This window comes from Chrysemys picta, chromosome 19 (genome assembly GCF_011386835.1).
Source record: "Chrysemys picta bellii isolate R12L10 chromosome 19, ASM1138683v2, whole genome shotgun sequence".
NCBI lineage: Eukaryota > Metazoa > Chordata > Testudines > Emydidae > Chrysemys > Chrysemys picta.
Genome location: NC_088809.1, coordinates 407,069 through 426,596, shown reverse-complemented (window position 1 = coordinate 426,596; position 19,528 = coordinate 407,069). Strand labels below are relative to the sequence as shown.

The 19,528-nt window shown below is 41.2% G+C and overlaps 1 protein-coding gene across 1 annotated transcript in view; it reads left to right on the top strand.

The window, feature by feature from the left end:
* The window catches only part of PITPNA (phosphatidylinositol transfer protein alpha), a 45,225-nt gene that overhangs the window by 11,004 nt on the left and 14,693 nt on the right, over positions 1 to 19,528 (top strand). The window contains exons 2-6 of the mRNA XM_005298294.5: positions 6,364 to 6,509; positions 10,181 to 10,272; positions 15,208 to 15,215; positions 16,534 to 16,608; positions 17,028 to 17,111. Of these exons, the coding sequence (XP_005298351.2) occupies positions 6,364 to 6,509; positions 10,181 to 10,272; positions 15,208 to 15,215; positions 16,534 to 16,608; positions 17,028 to 17,111 (405 nt within the window). The remainder of the gene's footprint in view (positions 1 to 6,363; positions 6,510 to 10,180; positions 10,273 to 15,207; positions 15,216 to 16,533; positions 16,609 to 17,027; positions 17,112 to 19,528) is intronic.

Here is a 19,528-nt window from a genome sequence, read left to right as displayed (position 1 = left end):
CACCATGCTCTTTGTAGGTTTCCTTTCTCTGAATGAAACGGCTACAGGTTTGGAGAGGCACATGCTCTGAGTTTTGCTTGAATACCCAATGAAGAACTGACTCACTGCAGCAGCCCCATCCATTTGGTCACTACTATAATAAATCCAACCCTTTTGGTGCTCTTGTGCTCCTCTCTGATCTTGACCATAACACTCTGGGGCTGAACGTAGCACATTCCTTTTAAATATGGCTGGTAGTAAAAGAACAGAATTGTTGGCCTCTAGTAGCTTTTTTTTCCCTGCTCCAGGCTAAAGCAGCATCATGTTAGTCTCTTCTCCCTAAAGACCAGCCCAAGAGGGCACACATTTCTCTTCTTCCCCCCGATATGCACATTTTGGCCATGTGGTCAGATGGGGTGATGCTTTGCGTGCACAGTGTTTTCTGGTCCTGCAGTTGAGAGCAGATCACAGCAGGCGAAAATATTTCAAGCAGTTTACAAAAAAAAAAAGTCTGTTTGTCTGAACTAATAAATGGTGAGCAGAATCGTCCTCTATTGTTCTCTTCCTGGGTGACATCTGTGCAAGGTAAAGCTGTTGAAGTCTTTGAAATCCTGCCGCTGTGAAAGGCAGTTGGCATGTGACTGCCCCTAGAATGTTGCCTCAACATTTGGCATCTTATTCCCAAACTGAAGAGCACTCAGAAAAGCAACAGAAGTGGTCAGGGGCAGAGAGAATGAGTTATAGGGAAGATGAAAAGAATTAATTATGCAATATATCTTGAATCAGCAATGATGGCAGGAGATATGATTCTGCAGGTATCCAAAACATGTAAATATCCAGATGGAAGGGGAGTCATTTAGGAGCATCCAAGGGGCTATAACTGGGAGCAAAGGAATTTAATCAATGAAAGGAAAATGTAGTCTGAATGAATGTGAGGAAACCCTTCCTGACAGTGAGGTGACTCCAGCCCTGGAATTGTCTGGGAGGAGCCAGATCATCCCAAAGTAGATGGGCCAAAGCACTAGAACATGCTCTCTGACCCTTGCCCCCCAGGAGACTGGACTGGATGGAACCTAACAGGCTCCTGCTTCTCTAAGTTCTCTGATACTGGGATTCAGCTTCATCAGGGTAAAGTGAATCTGTTGGTGTTTTATTCTTCCCCTTGCTGATTTATTCAGTGCTATGAATGTTTAGAAATGTAGGCTGTGTATGTGTAGAAAGTAGATGCCCCAGGCAGTGTAAGGACTTGTATCTTTTGGGCACTCTGTGTCTGAGAAGGTTGTCCTCTGAGCCTGAGGATGCCCTGCAGTCAACTCTTGAGTGAACTTGTTGATTTGGAGTGAAGGAATCCAGAATTCCGAAGCGTTCAGTTATAAATCTGTTTAGAAGCTTGTAATGTGAGGAGCACGACGGGGTGCTCTCCCCATTGGCTCCTTGCTGCCCTAAAGGAGAATAGGGTGTAACTGCTAGGAAGTCTCAGACGATATCAAGTTGGTGAGTCTTTGGATTGCCCAGTTAAATGTTGGTTTGGGATAGACCTCCACTATCCTATCCCCCCTTTTACAATGAGTGGTGGCATTCTGACACAATTGGCAGGAACTGTTTCCTGTAATCTAACCCATCTGATAAGGCATGGGATCTGTACCCATGTTGTGCTTGTTGCTTACAAGAACTTGATGATGTTCAAAGCCACAGAAGAGTGAACATGATTACCATGCCTCTCAAAATCCCAGGTGAAGGAATGCATACTGTTTCATGCCTGACTAGGTCGGTGGACTACCCACTCCCAATCCTTGGGGAGAAGACGCTGGGTGTGCTGTTTGTTTGATGCTCTTAGGGTTCAGTTTTCAGGCTGCAGGAAGTAGGGTATATTAACTACTACACCTTTATTGTTATTGTAGATTCACTCTTATGCACAAAGCTCTCACTGTACACACATGATACTGTTTATGGGTTTTGTGATTATGGCAGATTTGAAGCACAAATGGACTAATGAGATGAGAACTTAATTCCAACTTCAGTTTAATAGATGGAAATCTATCCTGGAACACCTGGCAGCTGGCCACCCAGTTTAACTGCTTCTTGAGGGCCAGGGCCAGTGTATGTGATATGGCAGTAAAAAAGCTGATGTGATGTTGAGGCGTTGTGGCCTGGACTAGGGAAGAGAGAGAGTTTCTGTCTATATGGTTCTGATGTGATACACTTGGGATATTGTGTTCCTCTGGGCACCTCATTGTTAGGAAGATCTTGACAAACTGGAGGGAGTTGAGAGAAAACAACAAATGATCAGGGAGGCCAGAGGAATTGTAGCTTCTGAGGAAAGAATAACAGCCGAATACCAAATAACTTGGCCAGGTGAACACTAAGGTGAGAATGTGACAACCTACGAATACTGAAGAGATAGAAGTCCCAATTGTGGTGAAGAATTTAGGATGATTCAAGGACTATAAGTATGAATAAAGTGCGAGAATTTAGGCTGAATATCAGGAAAAGCTTCCAGATTGTGGATCTATTGGACCATGAGCCTGCTGAATGTAGACTGGAAAAAAAATCTGGATTGTAGGAACAATATTTCATTGTCAGGGAGCGGACAAGCTATCCTATAACATCTTTCTATGAATCCTTCCCTTTGGTTTGGGCACCTCGAACCAGCATCTGTCTAGCTGTTTGAGCTCTTTCCATTTCTGAGATTTGCAATATTGGGTGCATGGACTTGGCCAGCTGTGTGTGGGTGTCTGACCAGTTGCTGCTTTGAAAGCGTTGTTATGGATTAGAGCAGTGTGTGTACAAGTTCTCTACCGCCTCCTTGTTCCTCTCACATGGGAAGGAGCTTGCCAAACACAAAGGATTCTTTTATTTCTGTATTGAGTTCTAATCTGCTTCTAGGGAACAGCTTTTTTTCCCCAAAGGGGCTGCTGTGTTGAATTCCGACCTCGTCCATGAAATTCTGCTAATACAGTGGACTCTGATCTCTGTGTGAGAGGCCTTACAACACAGACCCTGCTGTGGGTTGGCTGTGGAAGTCCAGAGCGAGCTCTCAGGAGTTCCAAAAGCAAGTTTGTGTGTCGTGTCTACTCTTCCCAGCAGTTCTAGGATTCAGATTTTTGGAGGATACCGCCTGTCTTTCTATTAACATTCCCCAGCAGATCCTGTAGGATCTGCTCTTATTTCACAGACAAATTTATATGGAACTCCTACCCTTGTATGAATGGAATTAAAGGATCAGGACTATCAGGGTAGACTAAAGGGTGAAGATGCCAGACCAGTGGGCTGATCCTCTTAGGGCCTGAACTTTGATTTGTATACCTAAGGTGGAATGAGTGAGAGACTGTTACTAAAAGGGCTTAGTTTGTACCTCCCGGAGACCCACTGCAGAGCTGACAAAGCCATTCTGTCTGCTCCTCTTTCTAGTGCTGGGGTCACTGAGTTGATGACACTTTCTCTTGCAAAGGAAATACAATATTCTTCTTCTCTGAAATAAACTCCTGTTTCATAACTCCACTGAGTTCTCTGTCGGAGAGGACTGCTTTTATGGGGCAGCCATAGGAAACCACAAGGAATGCAGTGTGTGAAAAGTCGGGAGATGGCACATTTTGATATGCAATGAGACTAAGTTTGATGGTGGCAGTGAGGAAGCTGCCCAGAATTTCTTCAGAAGTAAAGTGTTCGCACAACTTAGTGCAACATCTTGTGCATATGCAGCAGTGCTCTGACTGAACTTTCCATTTCACTGAGTGGGGAGAGAAATCATTACAGAAATAAATGTTTTTATTCTGGGACACTTCTATGCAGAGGCCTTCTAAAAAGTCAATGATTCTGCTAAATGTGCTGCTGAAAGCGATTGGGAAGTGAGCCTGAACCTGAGCAGATCCACTCTGGTGTGCTCTCTGACTTGTCCCCAGCTACCCAAGGGAAGGAGACCTAGACGTACCGTTGGCACACCATCAGCTTTCTCTTACTAGGAACAGATCTTTGCTGTTACTTCCTAAATTTGTTCTTGTTCTGTTAATACTCGATGGAAAAAGCCTGCAATGCATACGGGCTGCATTTATGTCAGATGCTGCATTTATGTCAGAACTTAGCAGGTATGGAAATACTTCTTTTCAAACAGCTGTTGCTGGACCTGGAAGTGAGTGCTACACTCTCACTACTAGTTTGGTTTTGTTGGCTTTTTGATCAGCACCCTGCTTATTTTGTCTGAGGGTATGTATACCCACAGCAGCACAGCTCTGGCGCTGCAACGCCATGGTGTAGACACTTCTTGCATTGACAGAAGGGATTTTTTCCCCCTCCATGTAGTTAATTTACCTCTGAAAGGCAGTAGCTAAGTCAATAGAAGATACCTTCCGTTGACATAGCTGTGTCTACACCAAGGGTTAAGTTGACCTAACTACAGTGCTCACTCAGGGTGCAAGTAGACTAGGCCTTAGTTTAGGCATATAGAGCGATGACTAATCCCTATTCCTTTTTTCTTCAGAATTTAATTTTTCCTTACTTGCTACACAGTGCGAGGGAAGAGTGGGCAGGGTGGATTCCTCTGTTTCACTGCATTTAGATTTTTTTTTTTAATGCGCACATCAGCTATGATGCTAATGTTTTTTGGTTTACCTAGCATTTTGCTGACTACCTTTTTGTTCTCTTTCAAATAGGCTCTCTACATTTACTGCCTTGGTCAACCACTCCTTTGCTTCTGATACTTTCACCTCTCTGAACTGTCACTTTCCATCCACGTCTTAAACATCCCCTTTCAGACTAATACTCTAATTTCCTAATCCTCAGACCTCTCCACTGGCTCCCAGATCCACTTCAGGATCAAGTTTGGAAAATCCTTCCTGGATTTGCTTCACCTGATCACATCTCTCTCTTGACAAGTCTGATCATTCCCCCTTCTCCATTCCTGTATATAGTCATGCCACTGATGGTGAGAGAGCCTATCCCTTTATGGCTTCTGTCACCCAGAACGTCCTCCCTCTTATGACTCCATCGTATTTAACTTCTGTTCTATTTCCCCATCCTTCTGAATTTCCTTTTGCTATTCTTTTTAAAGCATTTGGGAGACACTTTATATGAAAGAAGCTGTGCAGTGTAAAGTAGTGTTGAATTTAGTTGCCAGTACTGATGGAAAAAGAGGGCTAAGGCTATCAAATTTTGAGTGTCTGCAAGAGGCTCAAAGATCTGGGCAGGAATGTTACTGGATCTTTAAGGCTCTGTGTCCTACGTGATAGTGTAATGCCAAAGGCCAGGAGGAGGGTGTTGTGCAGAAAGAGCCTGCCTATAGAAGGTGTAATAAGGAATGGGCCGGTGTAATAAGGAATAGGCCCATGTAATTGGGACAAATTCAACCATTTTGAACTATAACCCTCTAGCCAAAAGATGGTGGTACAAGTGGTGGGGAAGAGAACAAGGGCAATATGAATCATATGGTCATTTGGGAAGCTAAAACTTGTTCAATTACAACTTTTAAACATGAGTGAGACTTTCTTTGAAGTGAGTTTTGGGAAAGGACTTAGGTGGGCTGAAGGAGAAAATGTGGGTGGGAGTAAACTGAGCAGAGGAAGGGAAGAGCTAGGTTGTGGAGGACCTGGAAGGTGAGAGCAGGGAGGTTGGGTTCAGGAGGCAAATAGAGATTCAGTGAAGGGATTTTAAGGGTGTTCTGAAAATGGCTATGATGCTGGCAGGAGAGAAGGTTTTTACAGCAGAGGTTTGGATACATTGGGAGGAGTGAGATGGGTGTCAGGAATGCCAGAGATATAGTGACTGCAATAGTGAAGCCACCCACAGATGGCTGTCTTTAATTGGTAAACACATAATGAAAATTCCTTTCTAGGATGCCTTGGGATCCTTCACAACAAAGTGCTGTATACATGTCCGAGCCTGTTGGGAACTAGTGGAGTGTGTGTTCTACATGTCACCTGAACAGCAGACACATCTTATCTGGTTTTATACACAGTGAATAGAAATGAGTGGGTTTGACTACTGCAGAGCTGTTGTCTTCCTGACATTTTCTAAATGGCAGCCAAACACCCATTCATCTCCCACTTCTGGTTTCCTCTGTAAATTTCTCCACATATTGGGTTTCTTAGAGTTTGAGGCAGAGGTTGGAGGATAACATCACTGTTGTATGCATTCTCCTTCTGGTACACTTGAGAGCTATCTGTTAAGTTCCTAAGGGAAGTCATAAGTGAAATTATGCTTAGATGGAAATGGATATAAAAGTGGTACCTATTCTCCAAATGCTTATATTTTGGTTGATACCTGACATGGTTGTATGTTAGGAGTGGGACACAAATCTCATTTATTTTTGTCCCCAGCTTCTTGCAGTTTAATTATGTTGGCACCATCTAAATTATGACTATTGCAATAATGTGTCTTTAACTCCTTCAGTATCAAGTGGGACAGCTGTATTCTGTGGCAGAAGCCAGTAAAAATGAAACTGGTGGAGGTGAAGGAGTGGAGGTTCTGATGAATGAACCCTACGAGAGAGATGGAGAACGTGGTCAGTACACACACAAGATCTACCACTTACAGAGGTATGTGGGATGGAGAAATGGCCTATTTCCAGCTGTGAGCGGGATCAAAGGGTAAGGGGAACTGTATAAATAGGATACAATTTAGGAAACTGCTACTCAGGTTAGAGATCATGCAAGTTTTCATAGATTCACAACAACTGGAAACAGAATCATCCTACCTGCCCCTGCTAGGGCTTGCTGTTGCAGTGAAAAAGAAGAACCTAGGAACTGCTTCCTAGACTAGAACAGTTACTAGTGGGACTAAAACTCGCCCACCATCACAAGAGAAGTTCAGAGCTATCACTGGGCCTTGGGCTCTTGAGCAGGGGAGTAACGCCAGAGGGGAAAAAAGAAAACAGGCAGTCATGTAGCATGAGTCAGGGGAGAGGAGGACTCTGTGATGGAGCAACGTATCCCAGGGTATCAGCATGAGATTGACAAACACTTGCAGAGGACCAAGGTGTGGAAAAGAACAGAAGAGATGGGGCTAGAGGTGTCACTCTCAGGGCTGCAATCCTGACCAGTGAGGAGTTGACACTTTCCTGGTGTGGTTCTATTGTCAGAATGCTTCCAGACTGCATACAAGCATGCAGTATCCTGAGTGTGTGCTATGCAGCCCTGGTTCACCATTCTGACCCTAGCAGCCTGCCTATAACACAATAGCCTTACTCCTTGGTTACTTCTTGCAGAGGTGACCCCAAAACATTCCCAGTCCCAAATTTTCCCAAAACCTTGTGCTCTGCTATGATCAGCTGTCCCCGGGAGCATTCAGAGATATATTAAAGTTTGTTTGCACCTTTAAAGAGATGAAAAAACATTACAGCTTACTAATTTAACTGGGGATAAATACATCCTTCCCTTCAAGCACAGCATGGAGTTGATTTAGTGTAAAAATAAAACAAGTGTATCAACAAGCGGACCGTAGGTTAAATGATACCAAGTACTGTAGAAGAAATAAAGTTAGCATTACAAACAAAAGTAGAAATAAGCTTTCTAATGGCTAAGACCTAACTTAACAAGTTACAGTCTTCGTTCAAGGTCCTTACCAGTTTTCAATTCCTTCAATGCCTTTGGTTGAAGGACCCATCTTTCTCAGCTTGCTACAGCTGTGGTCTCGGTGTCTGTCCAGAGATGGATGCCAAGATGGCTTCTCCTAAATACTTATAGCTTCCTAAACTTACTGTTTCGTCTCCAGACTCAGGATGACCCCATGTTATTCTTCCCTTCCTGTGGACTTCCGATCCCTTTGCTGATTTGTATGGAAATGGGGCATCCATTGTTTTTGGTCACACCTTGCGTAGTTTAATTGGAGACAGGTAGACAACTACATTCCTTTCTGTCTGGGAGGGAACCTCTTAAGAATTCATATTTCCTTGTATCGTGTTAATACATACATTTCACAATAATATAAATCACCAGTGTGTCATTAGCTTTGAGAAAAGACCTTGCTAGATTTTTTTTTTAATATAGTAATATTGTTTACAATCAGTTGATTCAATTACTTATTTGAGGTTCAGACCTCCTGTCTTTGTAGCCCAGATAAAATTTCTCTTGCCTACTGGCGTGTAGATGACATGCTGTCTTCTCCCCTGCTTGATAGCTTTGTTCACCTTACATGTAGATGGAATCATAAAATTGTAGGACTGGAAGGGACCTTGAGAGGTCATCTAGTCCAGTTCCCTGCACACATGGCAGGATAATTATTATCCCTGACAGGTGTTTGTCTAGCTTGCTCTTAAAAGTCTCCTATGTGCTTAACCACTCTGACAAGAATTTTTCCCTAATGTTCAACCTAAACTGCCCTTTCTGCAATTTAAGCCCATTGCTTCTTGTCCTATCCTCAGAGGTTAAGGAGAATAATTTTTCTCCTCTTCCTTGTAATAAGCTTTTATGTACTTGAAAACTATTCTCATGTCCCCAGTCTTCTCTTGTCCAGATTAAACAAACCTAATTTTTTCAATCTTCCCTCATTTTTGTTATTCTTCTCTGGACTTTCTCCAGTTTGTCCACATCTTTCTTGAAATGTGGCGCCCAGAATTGGACACAATACTCCAGTTGAGGCCTAATCAGCGTGGGGTGAAGAAGTACTTCTCGTGTCTTGCTTACAACACTCCTGCTAATACATCCCAGAAGGACATTTTCTTTTTTTGCAACCATTACACTGTTGACTCATTTAGCTTGTGATCCCATCACCCCCAGATCTTTCCGCCGTACTTCTTCCCAGGCAGTCATTTCCCGTTTTGTATGTGTGCAACTGATTGTTCCTTCCTAAGTGGAGTACTTTGCATTTGTCCTTATTGAATTTCATCCTGTTTTCTTCAGACCATTTCTTCAGTTTGTCCAGATCATTTTGAATTTTAATCCTATCCTCCAAAGCACTTGCAACCCTTCCCTGCTTGGTATTGTCCGCAGACTTTATAAGTGTACTCTCTAGAAAGACCTTCTCTGTCTCTACCTGATGACCAGGGTGGACAGACAGACAAATACACACATCTTTGTCTAGGGCATACTGGGCTTATGCATTGCTTGCCAAACATATTTTAAAAATATAATTCTAGCACATATTCATAGCTTTTTTGTACACACCATGTGCATACCTCACACAAGAATATTAATAAGTGAGTTATTAATTTTCCAGTGATATCTTACATGTCACCTTTTTCATTTCCAGATTATGACAACCGTGTATTAGGTGTAGTGAGTATGTCTGGCCTGAGAGAGTAGTGAACTACAAATGGGCCTCTGTGTCACATGCGGATAGGAAGAGGGCTTTAAAATTAAATTACATAATGCTGTCTTTCTGTTCTTTTCAAAACAGGCAAAACAGTGATAAAACACTTTACTAGCCTTAGTTTTCCATATAAGCAATGTCTGTTTGTCACTGGGATCTTTCCTTATAGAAACTGAGATGTGAGGAGAGGCGTCCACAGGACTCTTTATTAGGATGTGGTCCATACTGTGTGAAAGTTTGAGACTCTTGGGTGTAAAATCTTTTCCTGCAGCAGCCTGTAGATCCTGCTGTGGCGGACAAACTCAGACATTTTCTGCACCCTGGTAGGTTGGGGTGTGGAATAGCTGAGTGTGGAATAGATGGAAATCACAGCCATTAGTTGAATAATAGTAAGTAGCACCGGTTGTGCTGTGGAGCTGTGGACATTAGAGCAGACTAATAGTTGGGAAAGATGGTAAGAGCTAAGTGGTTTTGGCAGTTAATTTTCAGGTTATAATATCAGAGCTCATCTCAAGTTATACAGTCCAGGTGTTGCTAACGGACTCTTCCCATCATAAACATGGCTGCTGTCTTGGGAAATCCAGAACCCATAGTGGTTTTGATCATTAATTATAACACTGTTATCCAGCATTGTGGTGGTGAAGCTTGGGTAGAAAAATGTTTCCAAGTTGTCAGCCTGCATTCAACATCAGATGTGCCCTTGCTCTCCTGTACAAGGCAGGGAAGGGTTGGCACCTAGCCCATATGCATTTATCCAGTGTCTGAGCATCCTACTAACAGAACAATGAACAATCCTAGTGACGATAATTGTGAAAATGGAAACACATGCAGGGCACGGGGATCTGTATTTCAGGGTGGGTGCCTTGCATGTCTCAAGCAGTGTCTGAGTCACAGTCAATTGAATATGGATATAAAAACTCTTTATCTTGCTTCTCCCCCCTTCTTCTCCCCCAAACTGCAGCAAAGTGCCGTCATTTGTGAGAATGCTGGCCCCAGAGGGAGCCCTGAACATACACGAGAAAGCATGGAATGCCTACCCCTACTGCAGGACTGGTGAGTACTGGGGAAGTTCTGTACCATGGGGATGATTTTTTTTTTTTTTTTTTTTAAACCCGAAGAGGGGCAGTTAGTTTGATTTGGCTGCTGCCTGCAGTCTGTAGTCCATAACCCCTTCCTGTGGTTTGGGAAAATGAGAATTTAGAGCTAAGGGGGAGTTAAAAGAAATGTCCCTACCTTACAGTGGCAGTGCAGAGTTCCTGCTAATAAACAGGGAATCCTAAGTAGCCTGGGGATTGGTTAGGGCAGGGGATTGGTTAGGGGCAGGGTGTGAGAAGGGGCAGAAGTAAGAAATGGATGTGATCCTAATACTGCAGGTTTGGAGAAATAGACTTGGTAGTGGGAGAACCACAGAATGACCTCTCACAGTTCTAGTCATACAAGTGGCTTGGCAGCAAATGCATGACCGAGAAATTTATGTACTCTAGTGCAATGGAAGTACTTTGAAGGAGATGGTGTAAGAGAGGAGCTGGTTATCTTTTGCTTAGTGCAGTTTGAAGAGAACAGAATCATCATTGGCCCAATGATCCCTCCAATAGTAAGGATAGATCAAAGGTGGTGAAGCTGGAACTGAAAGTACAACTAGATACTGGTGTATTGCCACTAGAGCGGCATGTTTTATGGGTCTCCTTACAAAAGCAATAGTGTGCAACTTTTTAATACAAAATCTCAGCTAGCAAATGCAGAGTTAATCTACTACTGAACTTCGGGATGGTGCCCTGGAATCTGCTTGAGGTGGATCGTGAAGATGACACAATCCCTTTTTACTCTTATGGGATACAATATTTAAAATCCGTGTGGAAAAAGGATTGCTGCAACATTATGGTTGAGAACTTCAATGGACAGATCATCTATTCTTCATTTATTGTTCCCACAGTAACTTGATCTCCTTGTGTTTATGTAATATTTGGGGTTACTCTTTATGCTATTAAATTTATCCTTTGGCAGAGGTACAGTTGCTATGGGAACCAATATTTACAATTTCCTGACCTTTGCACTTTAAATTTTTAGCTGTAGCATTTCATTAATGGCTTTTTCTGCATTAAATTTCCTTGTTTTATAAATGAGGATTAGAACAAAAGGGATAGAGAAAGGAAAAAACAAAACATTAAAGAAATCTAATTTCAATAGGTGATAAACTGCATGTATTAATGTTGTGTTTGCAAGGCTACATTCAAACTAGGGTTGTCAAGCGATTAAAAAAATTAATCATGATTAGTTGTACTGTTAAATAGAATATCATTTATTTAAATATTTTTGGATGTTTTCTACATTTTCAAATATACTGAGTTCAGTTACAACACAGAATACAAAATGTACAGTGCTCACTTTATATTTTTTATTACAAGTATTTGCATTATAAAAAAAATAGTATTTTTCTATTCACCTAATACAAGTATTGTAGTGTAATCTCTTTATCATGAAAGTTGAACTTAAAAATGTAGAATTATGTACAAAAAATACTGCACTCAAAAACAAAACAATGTAAAATTTTAGAACCTATAAGTCCATTCAGTCCTACCTATTGTTCAGCCAATCGCTCAGACAAAAAAGTTTGTTTACATTTGCAGGAGATAATGCTGCCCGTTTCTTGTTTACAATGTCACCTGAAAGTGAGAACAGGTGTTCTCATGGCACAGTTGCAGCTGGCATCGCAAGATATTTACGTGCCACAAGATTCATAAGTCCCTTCGTGCTTCAACCACTATTCCAGGGGACATGCATCCATGTTGATGAAGGGTTCTGCTTGATAACAATCCAAAGCAGTGCGGACTGACGCATTTTCATTTTCATTTTCATTATCTGAGTCAGATGCCACCAGCAGAAGGTTGATTTTCTTTTTTGGTGGTTCAGGTTCTGTAGTTTCCACATCAGAGTGTTGGTCTTTTAAGACTTCTGAAAGCATGCTCCATACTTCATCCCTCTCAGATTTTGCAAGGCCCTTCAGATTCTTAAACTTTCGGTCGAGTGCTGTAGCTCTCTTTAGAAATCTCACATTTGTACCTTCTTTGTGTTTTGTGAAATCTGCGGTGAAAGTGTCCTTAAAATGAACAACGTGCTGGGTCATCATCCGAGATTGCTATAACATGAAATATATGGCAGAATGCGGGTAAAACAGAGCAGGGGACATATAATTCTCCCACCAAGAGTTCGGTCACAAATTTAATTAACGCATTATTTTTTTAACGAGCATCGTCAGCATGGAAGCATGTCCTCTAGAACGGTGGCTGAAGCACGAAGGGGCATTCGAATGTTTAGCATTTTTGGCATGTAGGTACCTTGCAATGCTGGCTACAAAAGTGCCATGCAAATGCCTGTTCTCACTTTCTGGTGACATTGTAAATAAGAGGGTGGTATTAGCTCCTGTAAATGTCAACAAACTTGTTTGTCTTAGTGACTGGCTGAACAAAAGTAGGACTGACTGGACTTGTAGGCTCTGAAGTTCTACATTGTTTTGTTTTTAAGTGCAGTCACATAACAAAGAAAATCTACATTTGTAAGTTGCACTTTAAGGGCGAAGACATTGCACTACAGTACTTGTATGAGGTGAATTGAAAAATACTATTTCTTTATAGTTTTTACTGTGCAAATATTTGTAATCAAATAATATATGCATTGATTTCAATTACAACAAAATACAATATGTATGAAAATGTAGAAAAACATCCAAAATAGTTAATAAATTTCAATTGGTATTCTACTATTTAATAGTGTGGTTAAAACTGCGATTAATTGTGATTAATTTTTTTTAGTTAATTGCATGACAGCCCTAATTCAAACATATAGAGCTTTGGATATATAGAGACACTCGTGCAGGGTATGGAGCTTTATACTTGTGGACATTATTTCACATACTTGAGAACACCAAAATACATGAAGTGAGTATTGAAATGGTCACAAATTAAAGAAAACATACTTCACGTGTCTGTTTCATTGGACGTTCAAATCCAGTGGTCATCTGTCATAGTGGTAATGCAGAAGCATCCGGTCAGCTTTTTCAAGCTTAACAAAGCCTCATTGGTGTGTCATTGCGGAGTAGACATGCTCAGTGGCTGGCCCGTGTCAGTTGACACCCTTTCCCATTTGCAGGGACCCAGAGCCTGGGCTTCAGCCCAAATCTGAACATTCTCATTGCAGTTAAACAGCCCCATAGCCCAAGTCAGCTGACATGGGCCAGCTGCAAGTGTTTAACTGCAGTGTAGACATACTGAGGCTTCCCTAGCTGGTACTAGATACTATGGTGATTGGGCCACTTTCTACATTCATACATATAGGAAGCAAATTTAAAGGGACACTATCATGTTAAAAATATTTTTTCTAAAAAGTCTTAACTGTGTTATTAATAAAAATTTGAGATACTCAAAACAATCTTATCTAAAACTTATTTTTCACATTTTATGCTGTTTACTTTTTTGCCTTTCACTCAGCTGGGACAATGAATGGGGATTTCACTTTCTGGTTCCGTACTAACAGTGCTGAAGTATTTGTGTTGCAAACATTGCAAGGAATGTCTAAATCCAAACAGCTGTTTCGTTTACTGTTTTAAATGATGGAAACATTTCTATTAGATTTTCTCCAGACCTGCTCAGAGATTTAAAATAGTCCAAGTCCTAGCAGAACAGAGCAGTATGTTAGGATAAAGACACTGGACTGGGATTTGAGACCTGGGTGCAATTCTCAGCCCTGCCATAGACTTACTCTGTGTGCCTCTTTCCCTAGCTGTACAGTGGGGATAATATTTCCCTCACAAGAATGTTGTGGCATTAAATGTGTTGATGTGAGGTGCTTGGAGACTATGGTGACGAATGCCATCAAAAATCTTTTAAATAAATGCATGCAATTTATCACATAGATGTCACCACTTGATCTCTCTGTGTGTGAGCAGATATAACACATATGCAGTTATAATAATTGTAAATGTCTGTATATGTTAAATATGGAAACTTACTGGTTAGACCAGTATGCCTACTATAATAGTACCCAGGTTTGTGTAGTAGACACTCCTCAAACCTCTTATGTCCTTATTGTCCCTTTTTAAAACAAAAAAAAAAGTATTGGTTTGACTAAATGTTCTCCTTAGTGTAGACCTTATGAATCACATTTTAGTGTCCAATTTTACAGCCTTGTGACACTCAGTGGAAATCATTATTTTTATAGTCGAAATACTGACAGTCCCTGAGGGCACAAGATAGAATGGTCTATGGCTGTTACAAGATCTTTAGTTGATTTTTCTCTGATGAATAATTGAGCTTTGCTATCCAAGGAGTCTGATTACCACAAGCAGGAGAGATGCAGAAGACAAAGACTCCAGTTACCACATGCAGGAGTAATGAGGTCTGCATTGGCTTAAAATCTAGCATTCGTTCAGTTGCAGAACCGGGGAGAAGCTTATCTGCAAGGTGAAGAATGATTGGTAAAATGCAGTCAGCTGATCAAACTTATTCCATTTTCTCATCTAACTGGATGAAATCCAGGCGCAAACAGTGGCAGTACATAATTAGTAGTGTTCTGGGTTTCACCATGTGTGAGAATTTATAGAAGGTTTCGAGTTGGGTGGAGCAAGTTTACTTTTGACAGACTAGACGCTGACAGGAAAACTTGATGTCTTCCTTCAATGAAACTGGCAGCTGCCTAGGAGCACTCTCCAGAATTCATAGAATTATAGAATATCAGGGTTGGAAGGGACCTCAGGAGGTCATCTAGTCCAACCCCCTGCTCAAAGCAGGACCAATCCTGAGACAGATTTTTGCCCCAGATCCCTAAATGGCCCCCTCAAGGCTTGAACTCACAACCCTGGGTTTAGCAGGCTAATGCTCAAACCACTTTGTCCCCTTGTTGCTGATATTGGGTGGAAGTGGTTTGCAACTGTTAACTTTTCTTTCTCATTAATGTAATGTATCTTTCTTTTCATGTGTTGGTTTCTTGGAGCAGTTATTACAGTAAGTATTGCTTTTATCAGTGATCTGTTGTGCTTGAAAGTGTGTGTAAATCTGTCTGGTACAAGGCACTGTCTATATGTATAGGGAAGTCTTTGACCTGAGCTAGTGGAGTTGCTACTTTCTCAGTTAGCTGATTACATGGATGAGGAACTGAGTCTCAACATCTCCTCACAAATTGATATATTAAATGACACGGATGATTCTTTATTTACTGCAGTGGCATTTGACTTTGCATCTTTCAGAACAAACCATAGAGCAAGTCTATCCAGTCCTGCTGCCTTTGGGCAACATGATCCCATGAGTAACCTGCCCTCTGAATCCCTTAACTCCTTTTATATACCAAGTGCTTCACTAGTCTTTACTCACCCCACCCCACCCACCAAGGATATATAGTGGCTCCTCTTTTCCTATCATATCAGTCATTGCTTGAAACTGACATCTCTTGCTCATTAGGGAGGAGAAATTCAAGTAGCTGTGGTGAAAGTTCTGCATGCTGGACTGTCTGGGTGCAGAGCAAGGTGCATGTTTCCAAGGACAGTTTGAATCCAGTTCTGGATCCACATTTTGTCTTTGAAAAGCCAACTTCTGCCCTATTTCTTCCACATCTATCATCTAGTCCAGGGGCAGGCAACCTTTCAGAAGTGGTGTGCCGAGTCTTCATTTATTCACTCTAATTTATGGTTTCATGTGCCAGTAATACATTTTAACCTTTTTAGATGGTCTCTTTCTATAAGTCTATAATATATAACTAAACTATTGTTGTATGTAAAGTAAATAAGGTTTCAAAATGTTTAAGAAGCTTCATTTAAAATTAAATTAAAATGCAGAGCCCCCCAGACCGGTGGCCAGGACCTGGGCAGTGTGAGTACCACTGAAAATCAGCTCGTGTGCCGCCTTCGGCACAGGTGCCATAGGTTGCCTACCCCTGATCTAGTCAAAGCTGTACTTGGCAGTGTCTGGTTTACTTCTGTTAAACAGGCTTCCTCCCTTGAGTCTTCATTCCTTTCTTTAAAAAAATAAAACACCCTGTAAATGAAATAGATAGCAAGCTCCAATGCTCTGGGTATCAGACTTAAGTGTCTTGTATGGACAACTTAGGCTTTGACCTAATCTTGTACCTGGCCACCAGTGATTGGGTGCTTTCAGAAATGTACATACAAATAGAAATCTGAAATCCTATTGTCACTGCATTCTAACCTTGGTCCCAGGTCTGGGAGTAACTGTTTGATAACTTTGATGCTATAATCCGTCAATCAGCAATAAGATCATGTTAGTCTCTTGGATCCCAACAGGTAACCAAAATTTTTCTTTATGGCAGAATGAGTACATGAAAGATGACTTTCTGATCAAAATCGAAACCTGGCACAAACCGGACCTTGGAATGCAGGAGAATGTAAGTGCTTTCACTGAGGAGCTTTGTGGCATTAAATGGCTAGATCTGTTGCTTGTCCTGTTTTTGAGTTCAGTGTTCTTTTCACATTCCTGGGATTAACATACCGCATGTCAGGCTAGCAAGGAGACTATGCCCCTTATGATTAGACTCCCTTTTGCTTGCTCTGGGTGGGAATGGATGCTTATTAAAACTGTACTCTTGTGCAGAAATTTGTTGGGTTTTGCATCTTCATTTCTGAATTACTCTTTTCTTTAGTTGATTTTATGTTTCAGCATTAACTGATGAAGCCCTCAACTGTGACTACCCTGGTAGTGGGTGCTTGGTGCTCAGATCTTTATCTCTGTTCTCCATTCTAACTTGGAGTGGGAATGATGTGTAGATGGTTTGAATTACAAATCTGTCTCCCACTTCTACTGCAGGTTCATAAACTAGAGCCAGACGTATGGAAGAATGTAGAAGCAGTTTATATAGACATTGCAGATCGGAACCAAGTGCTCTCCAAGGTATGCTGGTGGATAAAGTATTTCATGTAATGGCATTAGTATTACAAAAGGAAGATTCATGCAAACCTCATCTCTGAAAATTAGCATGACCCTGCAGATAATCAGACAAGGAGTGAGGTGGGAAGGAGAGACTTTTTTTTTAATGGGGGTGTGACCATGGTCGCTGGAGGGGCTATACTAAGAATGCTTGATCAGGGCAAACTGCAAAGCATAGGGCAGATGATCCCCAAAACTGGTGGTTTATACTATAATTAGATTTCACCAAGCCAGTAACCAAGCAGCTTCTGTAACACCTTAATGGTTACCAAGAAGCTAAAACACAGTTCCCTTTAACCAATTCAGCCTTTGGCTCCCACCCAGACAGCCTAGTCTGATATATAGTGAGGGTTACTTAAAACCTTATTTACCATATGTAAAGTTCTACCAGTCCTGTGAGATCGGACACATTACCTACCAGGTCAATGAATATTTCAGATCTTACCCAAATGCGTGCTTAAAGCCAATCCTAAGCTTATCTAAGATTTAGTTAAAAAGAAAAGAAAGAGAGTTACTGTGGTTAAAAGATCATTACATATACAGATATGAATAATGTTCTTATGTCCGTTTCATAGCAGAGATGATGAGGCTGCTGATTTGTAAAACTCCTTTTAGAATCCGTTCAATAGGCTGTAGCTCAATAGGCAGTCCGTGTGCATAGTTTTGTTCAAATTCTTCCATGAGAATTTCAGTGCTAATCCAGAAGAGACCTGGAGACCTCGGTCTTGTGATTTAAGCTTACTTTCCCTAACAAAGTTTTAAGCAAATCTGAGATAGTAAGGATCAGGCCCGAAAGTTCCTTTACAGCTGAAATTTAGCTGATAAGCCTCTTGGCAGCAAATAATCACAGCAGGCATTCTGTGGATCAAGAATAAGTAATGTACATTGTTGCTTTGAAGTAAATCTCTATTTCCTAAGCATACATGGATAACTAGTTGTATTCATTAGCATAAGGCAATTAACTGTTCAAACAGTTCATAGGTAGATTACTACAAACGTCAAAGAGAAATAAAGACGATATTATTACACCACAAGTTCTATCTATGTGTCAGTATCCCCTTTTGATCTCTGAATCAATGGAATATAGTAATGAAATATCATAGACAGGAACAGAAGTTTAGCATTTATAAGCTAATTAGATCACATTGTTAAACTTCTAACAAGATATAGGTAAACACAGGCAAATACAATTAGTACCTACTTCTAATTCTCTAACAATACAGGCCTACATATCAAGGGCTCCAGTCTATTTAACATGGCTTTGCTAACTGTCTACAAGGAATAGCCCTGTTTACCAATTCGGTACTGTTCTAATATGTCCTTGTGGGTTGTTTTCAGGTCACACAGCCTGGTAGTTGCTTAACTCTCGCTGGCTCAGCGTGGCAGAGGGCTAAAGCAAACTGTGGAGAACAGTTGGGTCCTTTATGGACAATTTTGATGTAACTCTTAATTTTGTATCCAGTGCCTTGATACTACAACAGTGGGCTTGGTAGAAATGCCTAGTTAAGTGTTCTTCATCTGTATATAGCATTGTAGTTGGCCATAGCACTTTGCTTAGCAAGGACTGACATTGTCCTTGTCTTGAAGAGCTTGGATTTCAAAGCAGCACAAAACAGACAATGGAGAAGAGGACAGGTGAAACTGGAAGAAATTCACAAAATAAGGTTATGGGGTTGGTTGGCTGGTGCTATATGCCTCGCATTAACTTTTTTTCAGTATCTTCACCTTTTAAAGAGAATTAAGTTGGTTTTGTTTCAGTATAACAAATGCAATAGTCTGAAATGGACACCATATTCAGATCTTTAGGGCCTTTAAATTACAGTAATAAATCAATTCCATCTCAGGTTCTTGCAGCAAATGTCCATGAGCTCTGCCATTGTGGCTTGTCTAGTCACCAGAACCCTTCCATGGAATTATAGCTTGTATCTACATATCAGGGGGGTGGGTGGGTGGGTGGGTGTGTGTGCACGCACACTCTAGTACCATGCACAAAAAAAATCATAATTCCCACATACCTTCCAAGTGTAATTCCCAGAAATGACTTGTCACATCCAAGGCATGAAATTACACATGCAAAGTATTCTTTGAACAGGTGTTTGAGGCACATTTATCTGGGTATTTTGAAATATGAGTGATGTTAATCAAGAGAAGAGGACTGCATGAGCATGAGGGAAGATGGGGGTGGGGTGGAGGAGACTGTTCTTAAACACTTGGATCCATGTACTCTTTTGTTTGTGTGTGTGTGTGTGTGTGTGTGTGTGTGTGTGTGTGTGTGTGTGTGTGTGTGTGTAAAAAAAAAAAAAAAAAAAAAAAAAAGTGTGTGTTGGAGTGGGAAGTGGTCCAAACTAGCCCAAATACTATGGCAGCTTGTTATTTGTTTA